The sequence below is a fragment of the Camelina sativa genome, chromosome 16 (assembly GCF_030686135.1).
Source record: "Camelina sativa cultivar CO46 ecotype springtype chromosome 16, ASM3068613v1".
Classification (NCBI taxonomy): Eukaryota; Viridiplantae; Streptophyta; class Magnoliopsida; order Brassicales; family Brassicaceae; genus Camelina; species Camelina sativa.
In genome coordinates, this window is record NC_141895.1 from 24,843,107 (window position 1) to 24,863,604 (window position 20,498).

Genomic DNA, 20,498 nt, shown 5'->3' on the forward strand with positions numbered 1-20,498 from the left:
TATTTTTTTTGTTATTATTATTTAAATCATCATATGATACTTGAGTTTTTTATTTCATAAATTTAGTTTTTGAATATATTTTAAATTTATTACCAAATAAATTTTGTGATTACAAACCATTAATCACTTGAAAAGCTTAGGATCATGTTGGAAGCTTAGTCACTTGACAAGCTTATGATTAAGTTCTTCAAGCTATATATGTTAATCTAGCAACATCTTAAAAGAAAAAATAGAAAAACAAATCAAATTTTTACATTTTTTCTTTTGACAACAAATTTTTACATTCTTACATGTAAAATATGACAAACAACGGGATACTATTTTGAATATTTTTTTAGTATAAATATAATTTGTAAAACATATATTTTTTTTAGAATTTGATGAGTTATCTTTACTTGTAATTTTCACTTCTTGAATTCTTATTTTTTATTTATTTATCTAGTTAAATTTAGTATAATTATTTTATCTGTTGCCAACTAAATTGTAATGATGTCGTTCTAAAGTTGAGAGTCATGCAATATCGACATCATAATATGCTTCTAACTCAAACCGAAGGTGGTGAATGATGTACCGTTGGAAATTTTGATGACATTTGCAACGGTTGTTTCAACTACAAGTTTTTTGACTAACAGAAAATATTTTTATCACACATCTTTTATGGTCTATTATTGTAATATTTTTATCACACATATGGATTTTTACAATAATGATCCAATGGCCTTTTTTCTTTAGTGACCATGTTTTTTCTTTTTTATTAGACCTAATTTTTTAATTGGTCTATAATTAATTTAAATGTTTTTATTGGCTATTGATGTTAACTGATGTGTCAACACCAGCTTGAATATTGAAACTGATGTGTCATATGAAAAACATACAAGTTTTATTGTATTTTGTATTGATTGAAAAAACTAAAAAAATTCAATGTGGATTAAGTAACGCTGAATTTATTCAACAAATTGAAAGGAAAAAATTTGAGTCCGCGCATGCCATGTATCATTAACTAATGAGAGTGTGTATCACGCTTGGCAACTGGTTTTTTTTTTTTTTTTTTTTTTTTTTTTTTTTTTTTTTAGAACTTGTTATATTGTAAATGATCGTTGTGATTTTGGGGATTTTTATCTTATCATATCTAGTTAGGATCAATTATAATATAGAAAACTATTTTTTTGTTACATACTTATATTGATAAATTATAATAAATTATTACATACTTTTTTGTTGTAATTTTAGTTCTTTTAATTATGTTAATATAATTTTATTATTTCAAAAAATTTAGTTGAGAACATAGAATGATTAAAATATTTATTAAAAAAAATATGTCACCGCATGTCCGCAGCCTTGGTCAAGTTGACTCTATTCTTTCCTGCTTTCGCATCCATCCGATCCTTAGCCATCGTCGTGTTCTCCTTCGACGCCGTCAAGGAGCTTATCGGCTGGTAGCCTGGTATGAAACTGGGCATACCTTAATAATATATAGGTTGAGAAGAGAGAGTTTTCAATTTATAAAGCAAAAGGGTTGTTTACGAAGAAGAAACTGATCGATGGGGATGATGATCGAAACTTATAATCACAACATAAACATTAATTAAGAGATATGCTTTTGTTTTGTTTTTGACTTTTTTTATTTATTATTATTATATTTTTTTTATATAATAATTATATTAGTATGGGCTCAACTAAAAGATTTTTGAGTTAAAAAAATATAACAGAAATGGGCTTTTTCGAGCCTGTTAACACAGAGAACTCAGAAACCCTAATATATATACCGCAAAAACCAAACCCTTGCTCTCACTGTCGTCTCGTTGAGCCTCGTCTTCGTCTCTCTACTCTCTACTCGCCGCCGATTGTTACTCCGTCTCCGTCGACACCACCATGGTTTACTCACTCTCCCTCTATCTGTCTCTGTATTATCTGTGTGGCCTTGTTTCTCTTTGCGAGATTGTAGTATCTGATCTGAAATGTTGTGTGTTTCCAGGCGCCTAAGAAGGATAAGGTTCCACCGCCGTCATCAAAGCCGGCTAAATCCGGAGGTGGAAAGCAAAAGAAGAAGGTTCGTTTTGTTTCGTTTCCTCCATTTTTATACGATTAATCAATGTGTAGTTACGGTTAGAATGAGAAATTGATTTAGGTTTCGTCTCCTGTGAGATTGATCTATCTGATTTTTGGGCAAATGAAGGTTTATTTTATGTATTTGCTGAAGATTTTTAGTAGATTTGGGTATATGTTTAGATTCATTTCTTGAAAAGGAGCTGGTGTAATTCATCTCTGGTTTTGTAGACAATGTCTTTCTTTGTGTTTGATGTTGCATTGTTTATGATCTTTGTGCTGAAGTGTATCTTTTTTTTTGTTTCCTGTGAATGTTATGTTTAAACCAAAACAGAAGTGGAGCAAGGGAAAGCAAAAGGAGAAGGTGAACAACATGGTCTTGTTTGATCAAGGCACTTATGACAAGCTTCTCACTGAAGCACCTAAGTTCAAGCACATTACTCCATCGATTCTCTCTGACCGTATGAGGGTATGTTGCAATACTTCTATCACTGTTGCATTCTTTGAAACGTATGGTTTGGTGTTGTTTACTTCCACATGATTTGAATGTTAAGTCTCTGATATTGTTATGGTCTGAATTGTTGGGAAACTAAATACAGATTAATGGGTCTCTAGCAAGGAGGGCAATAAGGGAGCTAATGGCTAAGGGTTTGATCAGGATGGTCTCTGCTCACTCGAGCCAGCAGATCTACACTCGTGCCACCAACACTTAAAAAGCTTGACTTTTTAATGGGTTGGTTCTCCAATCTCCTCTCGGGTTTTGTCCTTTGATGTATACATTAATCATCAGAGCTCTTACAGTTCTTTTTTTTTTGGGTTTCTTTTGTACCTCCAGAGAACCTCTTTAGAATGCTGTTTTGAGATGATCATGTGAACTTAAAATCGAATTTGCGTTTCATTTTTGTCCTCTTACAGTCGTTTACATGACATTGAGTTATCCAATTCGGTTTTGGTTTTGCTTTTTGCGGTCTAGTGTGAATATTCTGAATTATTAAGTGGTTACTTAATTGTTTAACTGCTAAACGTATTAATTCGATTAACGAATCAAATCCATCAAAATCAAAAAACGTTTGATAAACTTTGTTCCGGTGCAAGGTTCTTTTGATCTAGAAGTTGCAATAGATACTTTGGATTAGATACCACCAAAAGCAGTTGCCAATGCGCGGACAAATCCGGTTTATAATATCATAGTTTAAGTTAAATGGTTCTCGCTAATTATCATGATAGGAGTTTTGTTTGTTAGAAAAAAATGAACTTAAAAGGGTCTTTTTGATTCATAGAAAATGGTGTTGTGACAATTGTGCGGCTGTAAATTTTCTTAATTCATCCAATAGAAAAACAATAGCTATGTAACACATTGAGCGTCAATCAAGCTTAACTACTTTTGAGTCATACAAATGGTTACAAAAAAACGTCCCTTTCCTACACATGACATAACACATGAAAAAAGCTGTTTTAGATATTTTATATTGTACCCTTTGTAGAAACCATAGCCGTTGAAAATCATCAATTGGTACCAATTCAAATGTGAGAAGACTGTGTAACACAACACAACGTGTAGTAGATGAGTATGGGGGTTCAAGTTCAACGTGTCGTTGTTACACTAGAGCGAGCATATGGGACAAACCAGAGCCGTCCGTTTAGTGTAACAGTCACATGAGTGACTCACTCACATCAATATGTATTGCCAAATCATTTTTTCCCTCTTTGTAAATGTTTATTAAAATTCAATAATATGATACATTTTTATTTTATTTTTCTAGCACAAAACGACACATATATGCTACATTTATACTATAAGAGTAACAAATTTGATGTGATATGATATGCATATTTAACTTGTACCAAACTAATCAGATATGTACTAATGTGAATGGAAAGGTTCGGTTATAAAGATTGATTCAAGAGGGGAGAAAATAAGTTTACTTTCTCGTGGGCCGATCACAGGAGAGGACCAAAAAAGAGAAGAAAAAAGTAACAGCTTCCTCCGTCAACCACGCACTTCACTGATTCAGACTTCTTCTCCTCCGATTTCAAACGAACAGCAAAACATCAGAGAAACAGAGTTTAACTTTGCAGTGGTGAGATTTTATACTCTGCTAGTGCTAATAAATGCTGTTTATGTTTTCAATGTTCCTTCATACTAGTGTTTTTTTTTTTGGTTATCTCGGTTTTCAAATTTCGAATTCAAATATTCTAGATCTTCTTCTATCTGGATCGTTGTTGTTAGCTTCTGAACATGATAAAGTTTGTCTCTTGCGATGTTTTGGGTATTCCCATTATCGATTTTGCCTTGTCAACATGAACACTGTGTTTAAGTTTTGGTTTTTAACACAGTGTAGTGTACACTAGAAAGAAAAAACAAACCTTTAGGATGTTTTATTTTGGTTTGCTGATGAAAACAAAAATTGAAACTTTGTACCACTTCATTCATAGTATAATGATCTTTTTAAGCCTAATGGAGATTAGTACTCAAATGAATTCGGTCTATGTAAGTTTCAAAGTATCAAAGTAATTTGAGATTTGCATATACCAATATGTCTTAGGATCAAGCTCTTTATGATCCCAAATTTGGTTCTTTTTTCTGTATAGAATGTTTCTTTCCAACCCAACAATGATTTTGATAAAAGTTGTGCTGTCTGCATATAAGTATCCTGAAACTTCAAGAGTTTTGTGTGTTTGAGAATTTCGGAGATCTGTGTTTGTGATGAACCATCTGGGAAGTCCAATTTGTTTTTTTTGTTTGCGTGCCTATTTTAGAAATTTCACATCTGGGTTTGTGGAAAGTTCGTAGCTTTCGAGGATTTAACTAATGGGTACTCTCCTCTCAAGAACTGTATTTGAGTTTTTTTAATTTTGTTCAGAATTTTCTCTGGTCGGTTTCACTTTAACACTTTGCTTAAATTTGAACAATTGGTTCTGGATTATTTTATTATTACCATCTTGATTATATCAATAAGTTATAGAAACTGAAACACTTTGTGTGTTATTCACTTTACTTGAAGCTTTTATTATTCTTCTGAGCAAATCGTATCTGCTATTAACTTTCCGAGGTTTCTGTTGTTTATTTTTGTGTGTGTTTTTGCAGGTAAAAAGATGGATTCTTCTTACACCTTTGCCTTGGGGACAAGCAGTTCTATTTTGCCAAAACTCAGTTTCAAGAACGTAGAAAACAGATTTTGGGGTGATAAGATCAACAACAACAATGGTTTTTTAAAACGTTTTAGATCAGATTTTGGCTCCAAGAAGTTTGGGAATCGAAAGTTCAAGCACGGTGTTGTTTACGCTGTTGCCACTTCAAATAATCCAAAAGAGGCTATGGTATGTTTGATCAGTTTTATACTCAGTTTTAGGCTTACTTTGTGTTGTCGCTCAGATTTATCGTACCTTAGACACTTTTCTTAAGACTTGCCTCAAACAGACTGCTTAATGGTTTCCTGCAAAAGTCCAAAATTCTTGATAATGTTTGCTTTGTTATTTCAGGTAGTGAAGCCTTCGATGTTTGAGAGAAGAAAGGCAGACCCGAAAAACGTGGCTGCAATCATTCTAGGAGGAGGCAATGGAGCTAAACTCTTCCCTCTTACAAAGAGAGCCGCAACACCTGCTGTAAGTATTCATCTTTCTTTGTTTTTTCTTTACGAGAAAGCTGTTAACAACATTTATGGACATTAGGAACCTCGAGCTAGGGTCTTATCTATAAACAATGTTTTTATGTGATTATGATTCATATCTACTTCAAATTATGCAGGTTCCTGTTGGTGGATGTTACAGGTTGATTGATATCCCGATGAGTAACTGCATAAATAGCTGCATCAACAAGATCTTTGTGCTTACACAGTTCAACTCTGCTTCCCTCAATCGACATTTAGCTCGTACTTATTTTGGGAATGGCATAAACTTTGGAGGTGGTTTCGTAGAGGTATGAACACTATAACAATAAAAAAAATTCAGCTTTTTTGGATTTTCGATGAACAAGAAAATGGCAAAATCTTATTGAATAGGTTCTTGCTGCTACGCAAACACCAGGGGAAGCTGGGAAGAAGTGGTTTCAAGGAACAGCTGATGCTGTCAGAAAATTCCTCTGGGTGTTTGAGGTATGAACTTGTGATCACTTTTAATGCTTTATCTGTATTCAAGTCTGTTCCATTGTGATCTTTGAAGTGGTCTAAAAGCTATTGATGGCTTAAATAGGATGCCAAGAACAGGAACATTGAGAACATACTTATTTTGTCTGGAGATCATCTCTATAGAATGAACTACATGGATTTTGTTCAGGTATTTCTTTATCTAAATCTAAAGAGATCTTTTTTTCATCATGAAACCTCTTTATAGTTTCGTTAACCCGATGTGTTAAACAGTCTCATGTAGATAGTAACGCAGATGTTACTCTTTCGTGCGCACCAGTCAGTGAAAGGTTAGTTTCTTGAATCTCTTTTACACCTTTTCTATGTGAAATTTTGGTTCTAAAAACAGGTCTTTTGTCAATTTGTTAGCCGTGCATCGAATTTTGGTCTAGTGAAGATGGGCAGAGGAGGGCGTGTTATCCAATTCTCCGAGAAACCAACAGGAATCGATCTAAAATCAATGGTATAGTTCTTTTTCTTACGATTCTTTTTACATATCAACTCAATTAAGTCACAAAGCATTTCAAAAACTTCTCTTCTTGTCTTTTGATAGCAAACTGACACAACAATGCTTGGACTGTCCCATGAAGAAGCAACAGATACTCCATACATAGCATCAATGGGAGTTTATTGTTTCAAAACTGAAGCTTTGCTGAACCTTCTAACAAGACAGTATCCGAGTTCCAATGACTTTGGATCTGAAGTTATTCCTGCAGCCATAAGAGATCATGATGTTCAAGTAAGCTTTTAGAAAACTTGCTTCCACTTCTCTTTTTAACTGTTTAACACAATGAGTGTTCTAACAATTTTTTATTGCTTTTTGTCAGGGATACATATTCCGGGATTACTGGGAGGATATTGGAACTATAAAGACATTCTATGAGGCTAACTTAGCTCTTGTTGAGGAGGTAGAAGCATATTCCCAGCCTTTTCACCTTATTATGGTCTCTTGTTTTCATCTCAACCTTTTGTTCTTGTTTTCGCAGCGACCAAAATTTGAGTTCTATGATCCAGACACTCCATTCTACACATCTCCTCGGTTCCTCCCACCAACCAAAACTGAGAAATGCCGTGTATGTATATCAAGCTTTTCCGAAGAGAAAACTCCCATTTCGTTGTGGCTGTTTCTTTGGTTATGATTGCTGATTTGGTATGTTTCGGTTTGATGATTTTGTAGATGGTAGATTCCATAATCTCACACGGATGTTTCCTGCGAGAATGCAGCGTTCAACGTTCCATCATTGGTGAAAGGTCACGTCTAGACTATGGAGTTGAGCTTCAGGTGAATCTTCAATCTCTGATCTAAAACAATCCTAGGGATTTTAGGCAATGTGCAGTCAAACTGAGTTTGATTTTCTTCTTTCCAAAGGATACATTGATGTTAGGTGCAGATTACTACCAAACTGAATCTGAGATTGCATCACTATTAGCAGAAGGAAAGGTTCCAATAGGTATTGGTAAAGACACAAAGATCAGGTAAGTTTTCAGAAAACACATAACATAGAAAACAAAATCCTCTTCGAATGGATTTGTGGTGAAACAAAAAGTTTACTTGTGTGATTTTTGTAGGAAATGCATCATTGACAAGAATGCCAAGATCGGTAAAAACGTGGTCATCATGAACAAAGGAGTAAGCTTTTCTTGAATTTGTTCTCGGTTCGTCGACTGTTAAAAGACAGATCTGAAACATTAAGACATTAGTATATAATATATTAATGTTTTCAGGATGTTCAAGAAGCGGATAGGCCAGAGGAAGGATTCTACATTCGATCTGGAATCACTGTGATAGTCGAAAAAGCGACAATTCAAGACGGTACTGTCATATGAACGAAGCTTCAAAGTTGCAGTCTTTTTAGACCGCGGAGCAACAATGAAGCCGGAGGCTGTTAAGCCTGAGATCAAAAGAGGACCAACAGCTATGGTCTTATTTTCCGGCAGTGTATGTATATTTAGAAAGAGCTTCAAGCTTATAGCTAAACTTTTTATTATATAAGAGATAGAAATGTAGAGAACAATGAGAACACAGTGAGCTCAAGTCTGATCACTCGATCTCTCTTTCTCTTTTCACACCTTCTGTATTTAGAATCTTTTGATGATTATTATCCAAGAAAATAAGCAATTTTATCTTCTGTCCTTGTGTCACAATCCACATTCACACACCTACATTACATACTACAAAAATAGTAATCAAACTTTTAGTTAAAATTTACTATGAAATCAAATACTAAATATACTTAAACCATTGAATGACTAAAACAAGATCTTGATACAAATGGTAAAATCAGTAACCCAATGTGTTATGTTGATTGAATCTTCAGATAAATTAAGATAGGAACCTTCAGTTAATCCAAAATTTCAACTAATGAAATGAACGTAAAAGTTTGGGTTTAGAAATGACAGAATAATATCAAGGGGTGAAATGTGAAAAGTAAAATAAGTGTTGGGGTACTTACAGCGAAACCAAATTTTTTATTGGTGGCGTGTTTGCGTAATTATATAAAACGCACGACGAAATTAAATTAAATTAATTAAAAAAAAAAAAAAGGGAAAAACGGAGTCTTGTGAGTTGTGATATTGGTGGTGTTGAGTAGCGTCGTCTCGTCGTCCTTAGCCAGATCTGTGTGCTGCGTCGTCGAGGTCTCTCTCATTTGGGTCAGCAACAAGACGAAGAAGAAGAAGAAGCTATTCCTAAACTCACACCATACGTAAGTCTTTTGATTCTCCATCTTCTTCCAGAAGCTTCTCTTAATGCTTTTGATCTTCGAACTTTTTCTTGTTCCGATTGATTCTTAGATTCTCGAGAATCCTTTCACACTTCTCTTCTCGTTTAATTTAATGCTGATTTCGACGAATTTGCGATTCACCGGGGACGATTCAGTTCTCCGATTCCAGATCTACCTTTGCGCGATTTGTTGAAATCCGAAAGAAAGAGAGAGAGAGAGAGAGAGAGAGAGAGAGAGAGAGAGAGATATGAATTTCATAAGTCTTAGGGTTTTTGGATTCACTCACTAGCCGAGATTATTTGTGCGAAACACTTGTAGAGATCGTAGCTAGGTTGTTTTTTCTTTATTTCTTGGAGTTGTGTGGGTCTTATGAGTAAGATTTCGTGAGAAATGTTATGGTTTCATGTTCTTGGAGACTCTTCTTTGGTTTTGCTTATAATGTTTGGGTACAAGTTGAAGCTATGTGAGTTCAAAGGTTATACATCTGGGGCGTATTGAAATGTTATAAGCTGAAAATTTCTTTGCATTAGTTGGGTAGGTTAGTTGCAGAGGTTTAATAGATGTGGTTGAGAACATGGCATTGATTGTCTGAGAGAATGTAATGTGACGGTATTGTGTTTTTACTCATTTTTAGGTTTTCAAGAATCACGATGGATGGAAGCGGTGGTGAGAGTGGTTCGTTGGCTACACCTGTACAAAAAAAGGCACATGAAGCATGGAGGGTTTACCAATACTATCTGGACAAGACTACACCTCATTCAACTTACAGGTGGATCGGAACACTTGTTGTCTTTCTTATCTACTGTTTGAGGGTTTTCTCTATTCAGGGCTTCTACATCATCTCCTATGGTCTTGGAATCTACCTCCTGAATCTGCTTATTGGATTCTTGTCGCCTCTTGTTGACCCTGAGCTCGAGGTCTCTGATGGAGCTACTCTGCCTACTCGAGGTTCTGATGAGTTCAAGCCATTTATCCGCCGTCTGCCTGAGTTCAAATTCTGGTAACTACTCTATTGCCTGTTTCCTAACTGGTTATGCAAATCAATACTTGTGGTGGGATTATATTCATTGCATATCATGTTCGTCTTGATAAGTAAGACATCAAAATCTTTTAGCATTCAGGCGCTTCATTATATGACATTTTCTAACCAAGTGTGCTGCTAATGCAATGAGCATTCACTGTGTCATAATCATGTTGTGATTGTGATGCCATCGCAGTTAGATGTAAAATTGCTCAGTTTTTGTCACTCTAATACGATCCTGAATAATACATATAGGAAGGAAACACATCTGTCTTTTCAACAACTGCACATGTAAAGTACACAGTAGCTTCGTTTTTGTGACGATATGATTGAATCTGTGACAGGTACTCCATGACTAAGGCATTCTGCATAGCCTTTCTCATGACGTTCTTCTCGGTCTTTGACGTTCCCGTCTTCTGGCCCATATTACTTTGCTACTGGGTTGTTCTTTTTGTCCTCACCATGAGACGCCAGATCGCCCACATGATTAAGCACAAGTACATTCCTTTCAGCATCGGAAAACAGGTAACCGTTTTTCACAACTTTGATTTTAGTTGTCTTCGATATAGTAAGTAACATAAGTAGTCATTGGAATTTCCTTACTTAGAGTCTAATCGAATCCCTGCAAAGTCTTTAACATCTCTAGTTGTAGAGTTTGAGGTTATTAGTTGCTAATTTATCTCATACGTATGATCTGTGGTACAGAAATATAGCGGGCGGAGATCTTCTGCGAGCAGCGGTGGCGGCTCTCGTGCCGATTGATTTAGACTGTCAGCCACGTTCTCTGCAGAAGGGGGGGAAAAGAGATGGGTTTTAAACCATTTTGGAATGTTTTGTAGTGATGATTTTAATCAATTTGCCAGTATGGTTAAGCAGAGCTACGTGGAAGAAGGAAACAAAAAAAAAAACAAAGAAAGGGTGATTAGTTTTTAATATGTTGCAGGAACATTTGTTCTTTTTGTTAGTTCCCTTTAATCCCAAAGTACCTCTTCTGTATATATGATTCATTCTTTTTCTTTTCTCTTTTTTAAAAAACCTTTTATTTGTGTCTCTGTCTACTTGATAATCTCTTGAATTTAGTCATTTACAATGAGCTATAACGAGTCTTATGAATTTACATGGGACGGTCTCTCGATGAGTCCCCAAAACTATGTTGCTCTATAACAAAAAAAAAAAAAAACTATATTGTGAACAATAAATATTCTACTGATTTAAAGTCCATTTGGTGGTTATGGAAATTCATTTACAAAGAGTTTTTCATATGGTTTAAATAAATTATACATACACAATACTACACACAATTGTACAAGCGATATTTATAATGGAATTGTACAAGCGATATTTATAATGGAATTGTACAAGGAAGAAGACATATCAATCAAATGATGGAATTATTAATAATTTATTTATTTATTTGCAACTTTGAAGTGAGAAGGCGCCGGTCGGAGCCAGTCTTTGCCGCCGATAAAGTCCTTGCTCAAGAAGACGGTTGCTTCGTCATCCGATAATTGTTTCGACCATTTCACCCTTTGTCCCCTGTCTGCTCCGGGACCATAACATTTGTATTCACCATAATATACAGTACTGAACAAAATTGTTAAAGAACAATATTAGTATAGATTAGTCAAAAAAAATCATAAGAACTTAATCATAAACCAAAAAGATAAAAATGTTACTTTTGTTTGGTTGAGTCTCCCCATTGGTTCCATCCCTGAGGTGCGACGACGTTGGAGAAGAAGGAATAAGCAAAGACAACCCTAGAATAAGCTCCCCAGGGTCTTCCCAAAAAAGTGGAACCTGATCCGGTTATCTTGCATCCCAAGAATGTAAACCCTGATTTCTCCGTTGCCGACGTTCTCATTTGTGCCGTTATCGACCCATTATTAGGCGACAACGAGTGCAAATGACACTTCTACACATGAGGACACAGAGAAATTAATTAATGAGAGTAGAAAAAATGATTAATATATGGGATATATATATTGTATAATTATTATGTACATGCATGGTTTGTATTATAATTAATTGTGAACATGAGTTAGTAGTTAGTACGTACTTCATAGAGAGAAGAAGCGCTTCCACAGATGAAATCGGTGGCTCCTTCAATATAGCAGTTCTTGAAGTAATGGTTTCCATTGTCGTCAAGGAGAGTGTCTTGGTATGACGTTATCACGCATCCGTAGAATGCTGCTTTATCCGCGGCCACGCGCAGCGCAACCGCTCGTCCGGCCGTCCCAAACTTATTCTATACTTGCATCAAAACAAAACACGTCACTATAAGTCTCTTGTAGTTTTCCTTATAGATGAATTACGTATTTTTATATATGGTCTTTTGGTCTCTATATATTGTTTGTTTGGGCTTACAATACATTTACACGTGCGTACACTTTTTGTGTATATGAATCCACTAATATTTGAGCATTGTAAGAACATATTTTAAGTGGAAACGAAAATAGAACATAAAAACCCTATCAATAAAACAAAACGTATAACATTGAAATTGGAAAACAAAATATGCATATATATATATATATATATATATATATATATGTATGATGAAGATTAACCTGAATAGTGAGAAATCGGCATACGAAATCGGATGCGAAGATTGTGAGAGTGGGTGATTCCAAAATGTCTTCACCATCGCTCCATATGAGAAATGTGTTGGAAGCTCGTGTTCCACTCAATGTTATGTATGATTTATCCGCAGGAATCACCACTTTTTCTCTGTTTTCAATTAAATCGCCTATTAGCATTATACCTATATACGTAAGCACCTATATACGTAAGCACCAAATCTAAACAAGCATAGACATTTTAATTGTAACTATTTATTAAATAATATATATCATATCATATATGTATCAAAAATGAATTCATAAAAATAATAAATAGTAGGTCGAAGCATATCCACAAACATATAATTTTATGTAAAAAGTTAAAATGTTATTATTTTTTTATTTAAAAAGACTATTCCCTCAAATTTTATGTAAAAGTTAAACTGTTAATAGTCTTTTTAAATAATAAATAATAACCCTAAACAACAATTCTGAATCCTAAACCTTAAGGTTTAGAAATCTAAAGCCTGACCATACGTCTTAAACCCTAACCTTTAAGAATTAAATATATAAAATCTAACAGCATAGTTTATTTTTAACCGTACCGGTAAATTCCAGGCTTGACCCATATGTAATAGAGTTGGGAGTTGTTTAGATTGGGAGGGATAGATTCAATTGCTTCTTGAATCTTATTGAAGTCTCCTTTGCCAGATTGATCGACCCTTATTAGAATAGCAGTCGAAAAATCAATGGAAGACGAAGAAGAAGAAGCCATGGATGAAGATATGATTGAAGAGAGAATGAAAATATTGGTGATTATTATGATATGATAATAGTTAGCAATTGAACGTTTGGAGTTTGTTTTATAAAGAGCCATCTTGGCATAACCCATGTGAGGTTTCACGTCTTGGCGATTGTGCAGATGACAAAAAAAACAAATGAAAATAGAAATCAAGAACGAAAATCGAAAACTATTCAATTCAACTCGTGAAGCAAGAGTGTGAGAATTAGAAATTTTAATTTGGAAAAGTTTGGTTTACACATAAAGGAGCCTTTTTATATACATACCAATGGGTTGACTAACTAAAAGTCTAGATGACGTGGTGGGATTGGCTAGCGGCCGAATTCTTATGATCGAAGTTGAAAGATTGCATTTCGTTTTGCCAAAGAGATTTTTATATTAACAGATTCAAACTTTCAACTCTTAGGACACAAATTCTATACACACTAGATCGTATTATGGTATATTCCATCTAAGTTGAAACCTAATCTACTCTCATAAACTTGAATAAACCGGATTTTCTTGTCATGTACAATGTCTATAGTGACCAGTTCGACAATGGTGGACTGAAGTTCGATCTTTAAACTTGACCCACAAATGAATCCTCAGTCCATTTGAATAAACCACTTAGTTACAAATTACACGTTTTGGTTCAATACAAAAGTTGTTATCATTAATGATTACCAGATCTTTTAAAACTGAAGTAACTAGCTAAGCTAGATAATACTTGAGATATACTTTACGTGTTGGGTTGGCGGCTTGCATGCTTCTTGCATTAGTATTAGGCTATTAGCAATCAAAAAGAGATCCATAATGCGTACTTATGAATTGTTTAAAAAGTAAGAAAACAAAAATGTGTCTGATTAAGGTCAAAGGCCAAATATATATTGAAAACTGTAGTGGGTAAATAACTAATAACCAAACAAAAATGTGTATGATTAAGGTCAAAGACCAAATATAGATACTGAAAAACAGTAATGGGCAAAAAAAAAAAAAACTAATAAAGGCCCATAATATAAACCACTTCTATAGAAAATTATAGATGGACTCAATACTTCTCTTTATTTACATATTTACTCACAATAGTTTTGTCAATCACAAATGGCAAATGCTCCTCCATTATTTTTTTTTGACAATCAAACCCCATGGTCTATATTATTAAGCTATACATGTCTATATTGCAACTACAAGAATACAAAATAAACAATGCACGTATAGTATACTTTCTAGAGCGTGTCACTGTAACACGAAGAAACCAAAGTAGAACACGACACGATTGGTAAAATGGTAAACGAAACATTGTCCAAAGTCAACGAATTTTTGTTTTACTAATTGAATTTATATGCTTTGATCGCATATTAGGTCTTGAATTAGTTTGTATGCATATGAATATGATATGATGAATTCTCTCATGTTCTTTAACATCAGTATTGTAACATTCCTAGTCACATGAAGGGTTTTGGGTCTAATAATATGGAGTGAATCTCTTAACAACAAACAAAATAAGCGAAATTATTTATGACTTTAATTGAATTAAAGTATTAATTACTTCTGGAAAGCCGCCGACAGAGAACTGTGGGCTCACGATGCGTCAAAAAGCAACCAAAACATCCAACTCCCCCAAAACCAAAATATAAAAAGACTCTCTAAATCCGCCAAAGACCATAAGGAGACCTAAAAATCGAAAACTCAACCAAACCCATTAATCGATATTTTTAGAAAGTTTGAGTCTTTATTTTTTTCTTGTTTGCCTCTTTAGAAATGGAGGCTTTGCCGGAGGGTGAAGAGTACACTTTCAGGGAAGTGGTGTTGCCGTCGTTGATTCCTGTGGTGCCCGAACCGGAGTTAGAGAGAGAGAGCGGAGAGAGGAGAAGAGGAAGAGATGTAATCGTATCCGTTGATCATGGTCCCAATAGCAAACACGCCTTTGACTGGGCTCTTGTTCATTTCTGTCGTCTCGCCGATACCCTTCACCTTGTTCACGCTGTCTCAAGTTCGTCCTCTTTCTTAATCTTGTTGATAGTTCGGTTTCGTGTTCCAGATCTGAAATTGGAGATTTGATCCAACTCTGTTTTTTTTTCTTCGTAGGTGTTAAGAACGATGTTGTGTATGAGACGAGCCAAGCGCTGCTGGAGAAACTCGCTGTTGAGGCTTATCAAGTCGCCATGGTTATAGCTTACTTTACCTAATGTTTCTCTTTTTGCGTTGCTCTATAATATTTGGAGAAGAGAAACAGTTTCTTGATTGCTAAGTTAGGGTCTGAGAATTACAATCCAATAAAATAGGTGGCTGGCTATAGAAACAATATGTTAACTTGGACCTTAGAATCAATATGGTAGTAGTCATATGTTGTTGCTGTGTAGGCAGCTTAGTGTTGTCGTTTCTTGCTTAGATACAAAATCTCTGGCGCGGTTTTGCTTTAAGACATTGTGATAAGAGAATAATAAGATTGGACATACATGTGTCCATGTATGCATTTCATACACTGACTTGGCTTGATACTGGTTTGTTATGTTATAGGTGAAGTGTGTGGCTCGTGTCATTGAAGGCGATGCTGGTAAAGTAATTTGCAAGGAAGCAGAGAGACTTAAGCCTGCGGCTGTGATTTTGGGTACACGAGGCCGGAGCTTAGTAAGAAGGTTAGAGATATACAAGACCAAAATACTAGTTGTGATCTATATATATCTTTTGAGTTTTTTTTCTTATAGTTTCTTGATTCCATGATTCTCTTTTGTAATTCGTCTGCAGCGTGCTACAAGGAAGCGTTAGCGAGTATTGTTTCCACAATTGCAAATCCGCTCCCGTCATTATTGTTCCTGGGACAGGTACATACATTAATATATCTTTCAATCCATCAACGTAACATCCGAGTGATTTTCGCAAATCGTTCTCGTATATAACTATATAACCTTATTTTGTATCAAGCAGAAGCTGGAGATGAGTCGATTGTAGACTGGAAACGATCAGGGGATCTAAAAGACTAAAACCATAAAGATGATCGTACAAGTATTTCCACCGAAGACTGTTTTGTTTTCCATCTTTCAGTGTATGTTGCAGTCTTTGTATGTTGTTTTTTGGTTCTTGTGTGTGTGTGTGTGTTGATTTGGGGTTTTGTAGTTTCAAGTTTTGTGTATTAAAACATTTGCTCAGGAATGAGATTATTGTATGTAATGGTGTGTTATGTGTTTTAAGTAAACGAAGCTTCTTTTACGTTTCTTCTAGTATAAATTATTATCTGTTGTGGAATTCTTTGACGCATTTCATCGAACACTTGGTGTGCGTCTTTTGTAAAACAATAGAGAGATTTGATAGGGTCAAACCATGGCGGAGTTTGGAGAGCTCGAAGCTCAAGATGGTGTTCGAATGCCATGGAACATCATCCCCGTCGCAACAAAGAAGGAACAACAAGCCATCGACTCCGAAGTTCCAGTTTCCGCCATTTACACACTCTTGAAACCTCTTCGATCTCACTCCCTTCTCTTACCTTACTCTCCTCTTCGTTGCCGAACCTGTCGCTCCGTTCTAAACCCTTACTCCGTCGTCGATTTCTCCGCCTCTATCTGGGGTTGTCCTTTCTGCTTTAATCGGAATCCTTTCCCGCGAAACTACTCTTCAATCGCCGATAACAGTCTCCCGCCGGAGCTTTTTCCTAACGCCACAACTGTTGAGTATCTCTGCGACTCCTTCTCTTCTCCTCCTCCTCCTCCTCCTGTGTACGTCTTCGTCGTTGATACTTGCTTGATCTATGAAGAACTCGATTTCCTCAAATCGTCTCTCCTCCAAGCTCTTGATCTTCTTCCTGACAACTCCGTCGTCGGTCTCGTTACCTTCGATTCGTTAGTCCGTGTTTACGAGCTTGGGTTCCCACACTGCACTAAATCTTACTTCTTCCATGGAAAGAAAGATTTTACCAAAGATCAGCTCTTGGATCAGCTGAGTTTCTTTGTCAAGAACCCTAAACCTTCTTCAGGTGTTATCGCCGGTGTTAGAGATGGTCTCTCTTCCGACGACATCGCACGGTTTCTGTTACCCGTTTCGGATTGCCAGTTTGCTCTTCACTCTGTTATTGAGGAGCTGGGAAGCAGTCCTTGGCTCGTTGCAGCTGATCACCGCCCTGTCAGGTGCACTGGTGCTGCTCTCAGAATCGCTGCTGGTCTCTTAGGAGCTTGCTTTCCTGGCTCTGCTGCTAGAATCATGGCTTTTATAGGAGGACCTTCCACTCAAGGCCCTGGAGCTGTAAGTCTCGTCCTGTCTTTTATTATCATCTCCCTTTGGTGGGAAACTCGAAGTTAGCTGATGATCTTTGTTCTGTAGATTGTTTCTCGGGAGGTTTCTGATCCAATTCGTTCTCATAAGGACATTGATAAAGATTCTGCTTTGTATTACCACAAAGCGGTGGAGTTCTATGAGACGCTTGCGAAACAACTTGTTCATCAGGGACATGTTCTTGATGTTTTTGCATGTTCCGTTGATCAGGTGATTGGGTGGAGAAAATAGTTGGTAATAGTCTTTCTTGTCTCGCAGCTACCATTTTTATTTTATATGTGTATCTCTTAGGTAGGCATTGCTGAGCTCAAAGTTGCAGTTGAGCAGACTGGTGGATTTGTCGTGCTTGCTGAAAGTTTTGGCCACTCAGTTTTTAGGGATTCTCTCAAACGCGTGTTTCAGTCAGGTGAAAATGATCTAGGCTTGTCCTCATGGTAATGGCTTACCTAACTTTCATGCATGTTTTCGTTATCGAAAATAAACAACCTATTGTCTGCTGTACTCATCTTCAGCGAGTTGATTCTGATGATATGTTTCTCTCTTACAGTGGTATATTTGAAATTAACTGTTCAAAGGATATCAAAGTTCAGGGAATTATTGGCCCATGCGCATCTCTTGAGAAGGTATCAAAAGAAACTGTCAAAGGTTTACCTTTTTCCTTGAGCTTTTTGTGATCACTTTCTGATGATTGTTGGCAGAAAGGACCATTGTGCTCTGACATTGCCATCGGTCAGGGACACACAAGTGCATGGAAGATGTGTGGCCTCGACAAAAACACTTCCATATGTTTGGTTTTTGAAATTGCTAAAAGGGATACAGCTGAAATTGTTTTGCAATCGCAAAGCAATCAGTTTTACTTTCAATTTTTAACATAGTAAGGGATTTCAAGTTTTCCATCTAAAATTACTATTGCAAGTTATGGATGCACTTTCTGCTTACAATACTAATGTTTCTGCAGCTATCAGCACTCAAATGGTCAAACAAGACTCCGGGTAACAACTCTTTCAAGAAGATGGGTAATGGGAACCGAAAGCTTACAGGCAAGTTTCACATAGTATATTACAGTCTTAAATAGGGAGTCAATTGGATGAAGTGGGGAAAGAGATTCTTATAACGTTTAGAGGACAATATTTATATTGCCACTCCAGTATGATTGGTGGGTGTAATAATATATATATGAGCGACGAGGTGCCACACCTGTTATATTGTAGAACTTTAAGGTTTACTTCTTCTTATGCTCTTAGTAATCCATTCTAGGTAGTGAAACGAAGCCAGGTTTGAGAAATCTTCAGCTGTTTGGTACATGGCTAGACTGTTCCTGTTTCTCTCTTCATTAAACTATGGTCTCTATTTATTCCTTTGAAATTGCTTTCTGAAGTATAGGAGTTGAGCAATGGCTTTGACCAAGAAGCAGCTGCTGTAGTCATAACACGACTTCTTTCCTTCAAAATGGAGACTCAGGTACTCGGTGATGAGAGCTAGTTAGATTTCTTAAGCTAGATGATATTATGTTCTAGTGTTTCTTAGGTTTTTTATCTGTTGCAGCTTGAGTTTAATCCCCAAAGGTGGGTTGACAAAGCTTTGATAAATCTATGCACCTGGTTTGGAGATTACCAGAAAGGAGATCCTTCTTCCTTTAGCTTGTCTGCTCAGTTATCACTTTTCCCGCAGTTTGTGTTTCACTTGCGTCGATCTCAGTTTGTCCAGGTACTCGTTTGCACTGCTCGTATATGCATGATAGAGTGATATAGTTTAAACACACAAATTTATCTTCTGAGCTCAATTGGCTTTCCCTTTTGTAGGTCTTTAACAACAGCCCAGATGAGACGGCATATTTCCGAATGCTGCTGTACCGAGAGAACGTTTCTAACTCAATCGTAATGATTCAACCTTCACTGGTTGCGTTCTCACTCCATTCACAGCCAGAACCAATTCTTCTAGATGTAGCATCCATTGCAGCTGACAGAATCCTACTGTTGGATTCATACTTCACCCTTGTAATATTTCACGGTTCTGCCATCGCCCAATGGCGAAAAGCTGGATACCATAATCAACCTGAACACCAGGTATTGTCATATTTATCACCTTAGAAGAGAATATGAGAAAAAGATGTCTTTGATAGTGTGATGTTCAAAAAACTTGTCTCCTTTGTGCCAGGCATTTAAGCATCTGTTGCAATCACCTCGTGACTACACAGACACAATCATCAGTGAAAGGTTTCCCTCTCCGCGTCTTGTCATATGTGATCAGTATGGTTCACAGGTGCCTCTCCTTCTTTGCACATCCCTCCATTTTCCGACCAAAGTTGGTTTTAGTTCCGAGCTAGAGGTTCCCTTGGGCCAATATCCTGACCAAATTATATGTAGCAACTGGTCCATTGGTTGGTTATTATTGTTGTTTTGATTCGTTCTTTTCCTGTGTGTATTTTTTTGCAGGCTCGGTTCCTTCTAGCAAAACTGAATCCTTCTGATGGTGGCGATGCTCCCTTTTCTGGGGAAAGTAATATTTTCACAGATGATGTTAGCTTGTCTGTGTTTCTTGATCATCTTAGACGACTCATTGTTCAGTGATAATAATGAGCCCGCCATTTTAGCTAACGACTTTGCATACTCGTAATAGATATTGTTGTTTGCGTGAGAAAGTGAGAAAAAATTATAGGCAAGTTACCTTTTTACATTGATCATAAGAGTGTCCTAAACCGAAAAGTAAAGGTACTTTAAAGGTTTAAAACCTCCTAAATCAATAAGGAAAATCACCAAAAACAAACTTAACATTTCAAAAAGGGAAAAGCAATAAAAACCATACTCGGTGTCATTCATATCGAAAAATAATTATATGAGCGACAAATAAAAGATTCATAAAAGTTAAAGGGTCAAAACTTAATTTAGAAGAATGTTTATACAGTGTACAACAAGGGATACATTGTGCACAATTAAAAAGAAAGGGGTCAAATCTGAAGAAACGGGTAAAAATAAGATA

At 36.1% G+C, this 20,498-nt stretch overlaps 6 protein-coding genes across 12 annotated transcripts; 5 read left to right on the forward strand and 1 right to left on the reverse strand.

Annotated features, from left to right (window-relative positions):
* Positions 1-1,723: 1,723 nt before the first annotated feature.
* LOC104751814 (small ribosomal subunit protein eS25y) lies at positions 1,724-2,946 on the forward strand. Its single transcript, XM_010473853.3, has 4 exons — positions 1,724-1,875; positions 1,976-2,050; positions 2,381-2,515; positions 2,646-2,946. The coding sequence occupies exons 1-4, from the start codon at positions 1,873-1,875 to the stop codon at positions 2,757-2,759; spliced, it is 327 nt and encodes a 108-aa protein (XP_010472155.1). The 5' UTR covers positions 1,724-1,872; the 3' UTR covers positions 2,760-2,946.
* An 809-nt stretch (positions 2,947-3,755) lies between these two features.
* LOC104751815 (putative glucose-1-phosphate adenylyltransferase large subunit, chloroplastic) lies at positions 3,756-8,298 on the forward strand. 4 transcript variants are annotated; one of them, XM_010473855.3, is made up of 15 exons: positions 3,756-4,127; positions 5,135-5,367; positions 5,530-5,652; positions 5,795-5,965; positions 6,048-6,140; positions 6,238-6,321; positions 6,405-6,460; positions 6,540-6,633; positions 6,724-6,909; positions 6,998-7,078; positions 7,157-7,243; positions 7,348-7,452; positions 7,540-7,646; positions 7,740-7,800; positions 7,896-8,298. In XM_010473855.3, exons 2-15 carry the CDS (start codon positions 5,143-5,145, stop codon positions 7,995-7,997), a joined length of 1,575 nt encoding a protein of 524 aa, XP_010472157.1. In that variant the 5' UTR covers positions 3,756-4,127; positions 5,135-5,142; the 3' UTR covers positions 7,998-8,298. The 4 variants fall into 4 exon arrangements, 2 of the variants coding, with proteins under 2 accessions (XP_010472157.1, XP_010472156.1); XR_015584946.1 differs by having other exon boundaries at positions 3,873-4,127; positions 6,761-6,909; XM_010473854.3 differs by having other exon boundaries at positions 4,086-4,862.
* A 344-nt stretch (positions 8,299-8,642) lies between these two features.
* Positions 8,643-11,011, forward strand: LOC104751816 (protein RER1B). Its single transcript, XM_087492376.1, has 4 exons — positions 8,643-8,875; positions 9,528-9,893; positions 10,259-10,439; positions 10,620-11,011. Exons 2-4 carry the CDS (start codon positions 9,544-9,546, stop codon positions 10,674-10,676), a joined length of 588 nt encoding a protein of 195 aa, XP_087348502.1. The 5' UTR covers positions 8,643-8,875; positions 9,528-9,543; the 3' UTR covers positions 10,677-11,011.
* Positions 11,012-11,100: 89 nt separating this feature from the next.
* Positions 11,101-13,499, reverse strand: LOC104751817 (putative pectinesterase 11). Its single transcript, XM_010473857.2, has 5 exons — positions 13,078-13,499; positions 12,482-12,641; positions 11,971-12,159; positions 11,591-11,826; positions 11,101-11,498 (listed from the first exon to the last, which is right to left on the reverse strand). Exons 1-5 carry the CDS (start codon positions 13,362-13,364, stop codon positions 11,321-11,323), a joined length of 1,050 nt encoding a protein of 349 aa, XP_010472159.1. The 5' UTR covers positions 13,365-13,499; the 3' UTR covers positions 11,101-11,320.
* Positions 13,500-14,620: 1,121 nt separating this feature from the next.
* On the forward strand, positions 14,621-16,463 carry LOC104751819 (universal stress protein PHOS32). Its single transcript, XM_010473859.3, has 5 exons — positions 14,621-15,246; positions 15,342-15,421; positions 15,774-15,892; positions 16,002-16,078; positions 16,182-16,463. Exons 1-5 carry the CDS (start codon positions 15,015-15,017, stop codon positions 16,235-16,237), a joined length of 564 nt encoding a protein of 187 aa, XP_010472161.1. The 5' UTR covers positions 14,621-15,014; the 3' UTR covers positions 16,238-16,463.
* Positions 16,186-20,197, forward strand: LOC104751818 (protein transport protein SEC23 C). Of its 4 annotated transcripts, none has more exons than XM_010473858.3 (11): positions 16,186-17,489; positions 17,568-17,729; positions 17,811-17,953; positions 18,067-18,142; positions 18,218-18,393; positions 18,478-18,559; positions 18,903-18,980; positions 19,065-19,226; positions 19,322-19,585; positions 19,677-19,781; positions 19,955-20,197. In XM_010473858.3, exons 1-11 carry the CDS (start codon positions 16,575-16,577, stop codon positions 20,087-20,089), a joined length of 2,298 nt encoding a protein of 765 aa, XP_010472160.1. In that variant the 5' UTR covers positions 16,186-16,574; the 3' UTR covers positions 20,090-20,197. The 4 variants fall into 4 exon arrangements, 1 of the variants encoding a protein (XP_010472160.1); XR_015584947.1 differs by having other exon boundaries at positions 16,575-17,489; positions 17,811-17,925; XR_015584948.1 differs by having other exon boundaries at positions 16,575-17,489; positions 17,815-17,953.
* Positions 20,198-20,498: the final 301 nt, after the last annotated feature.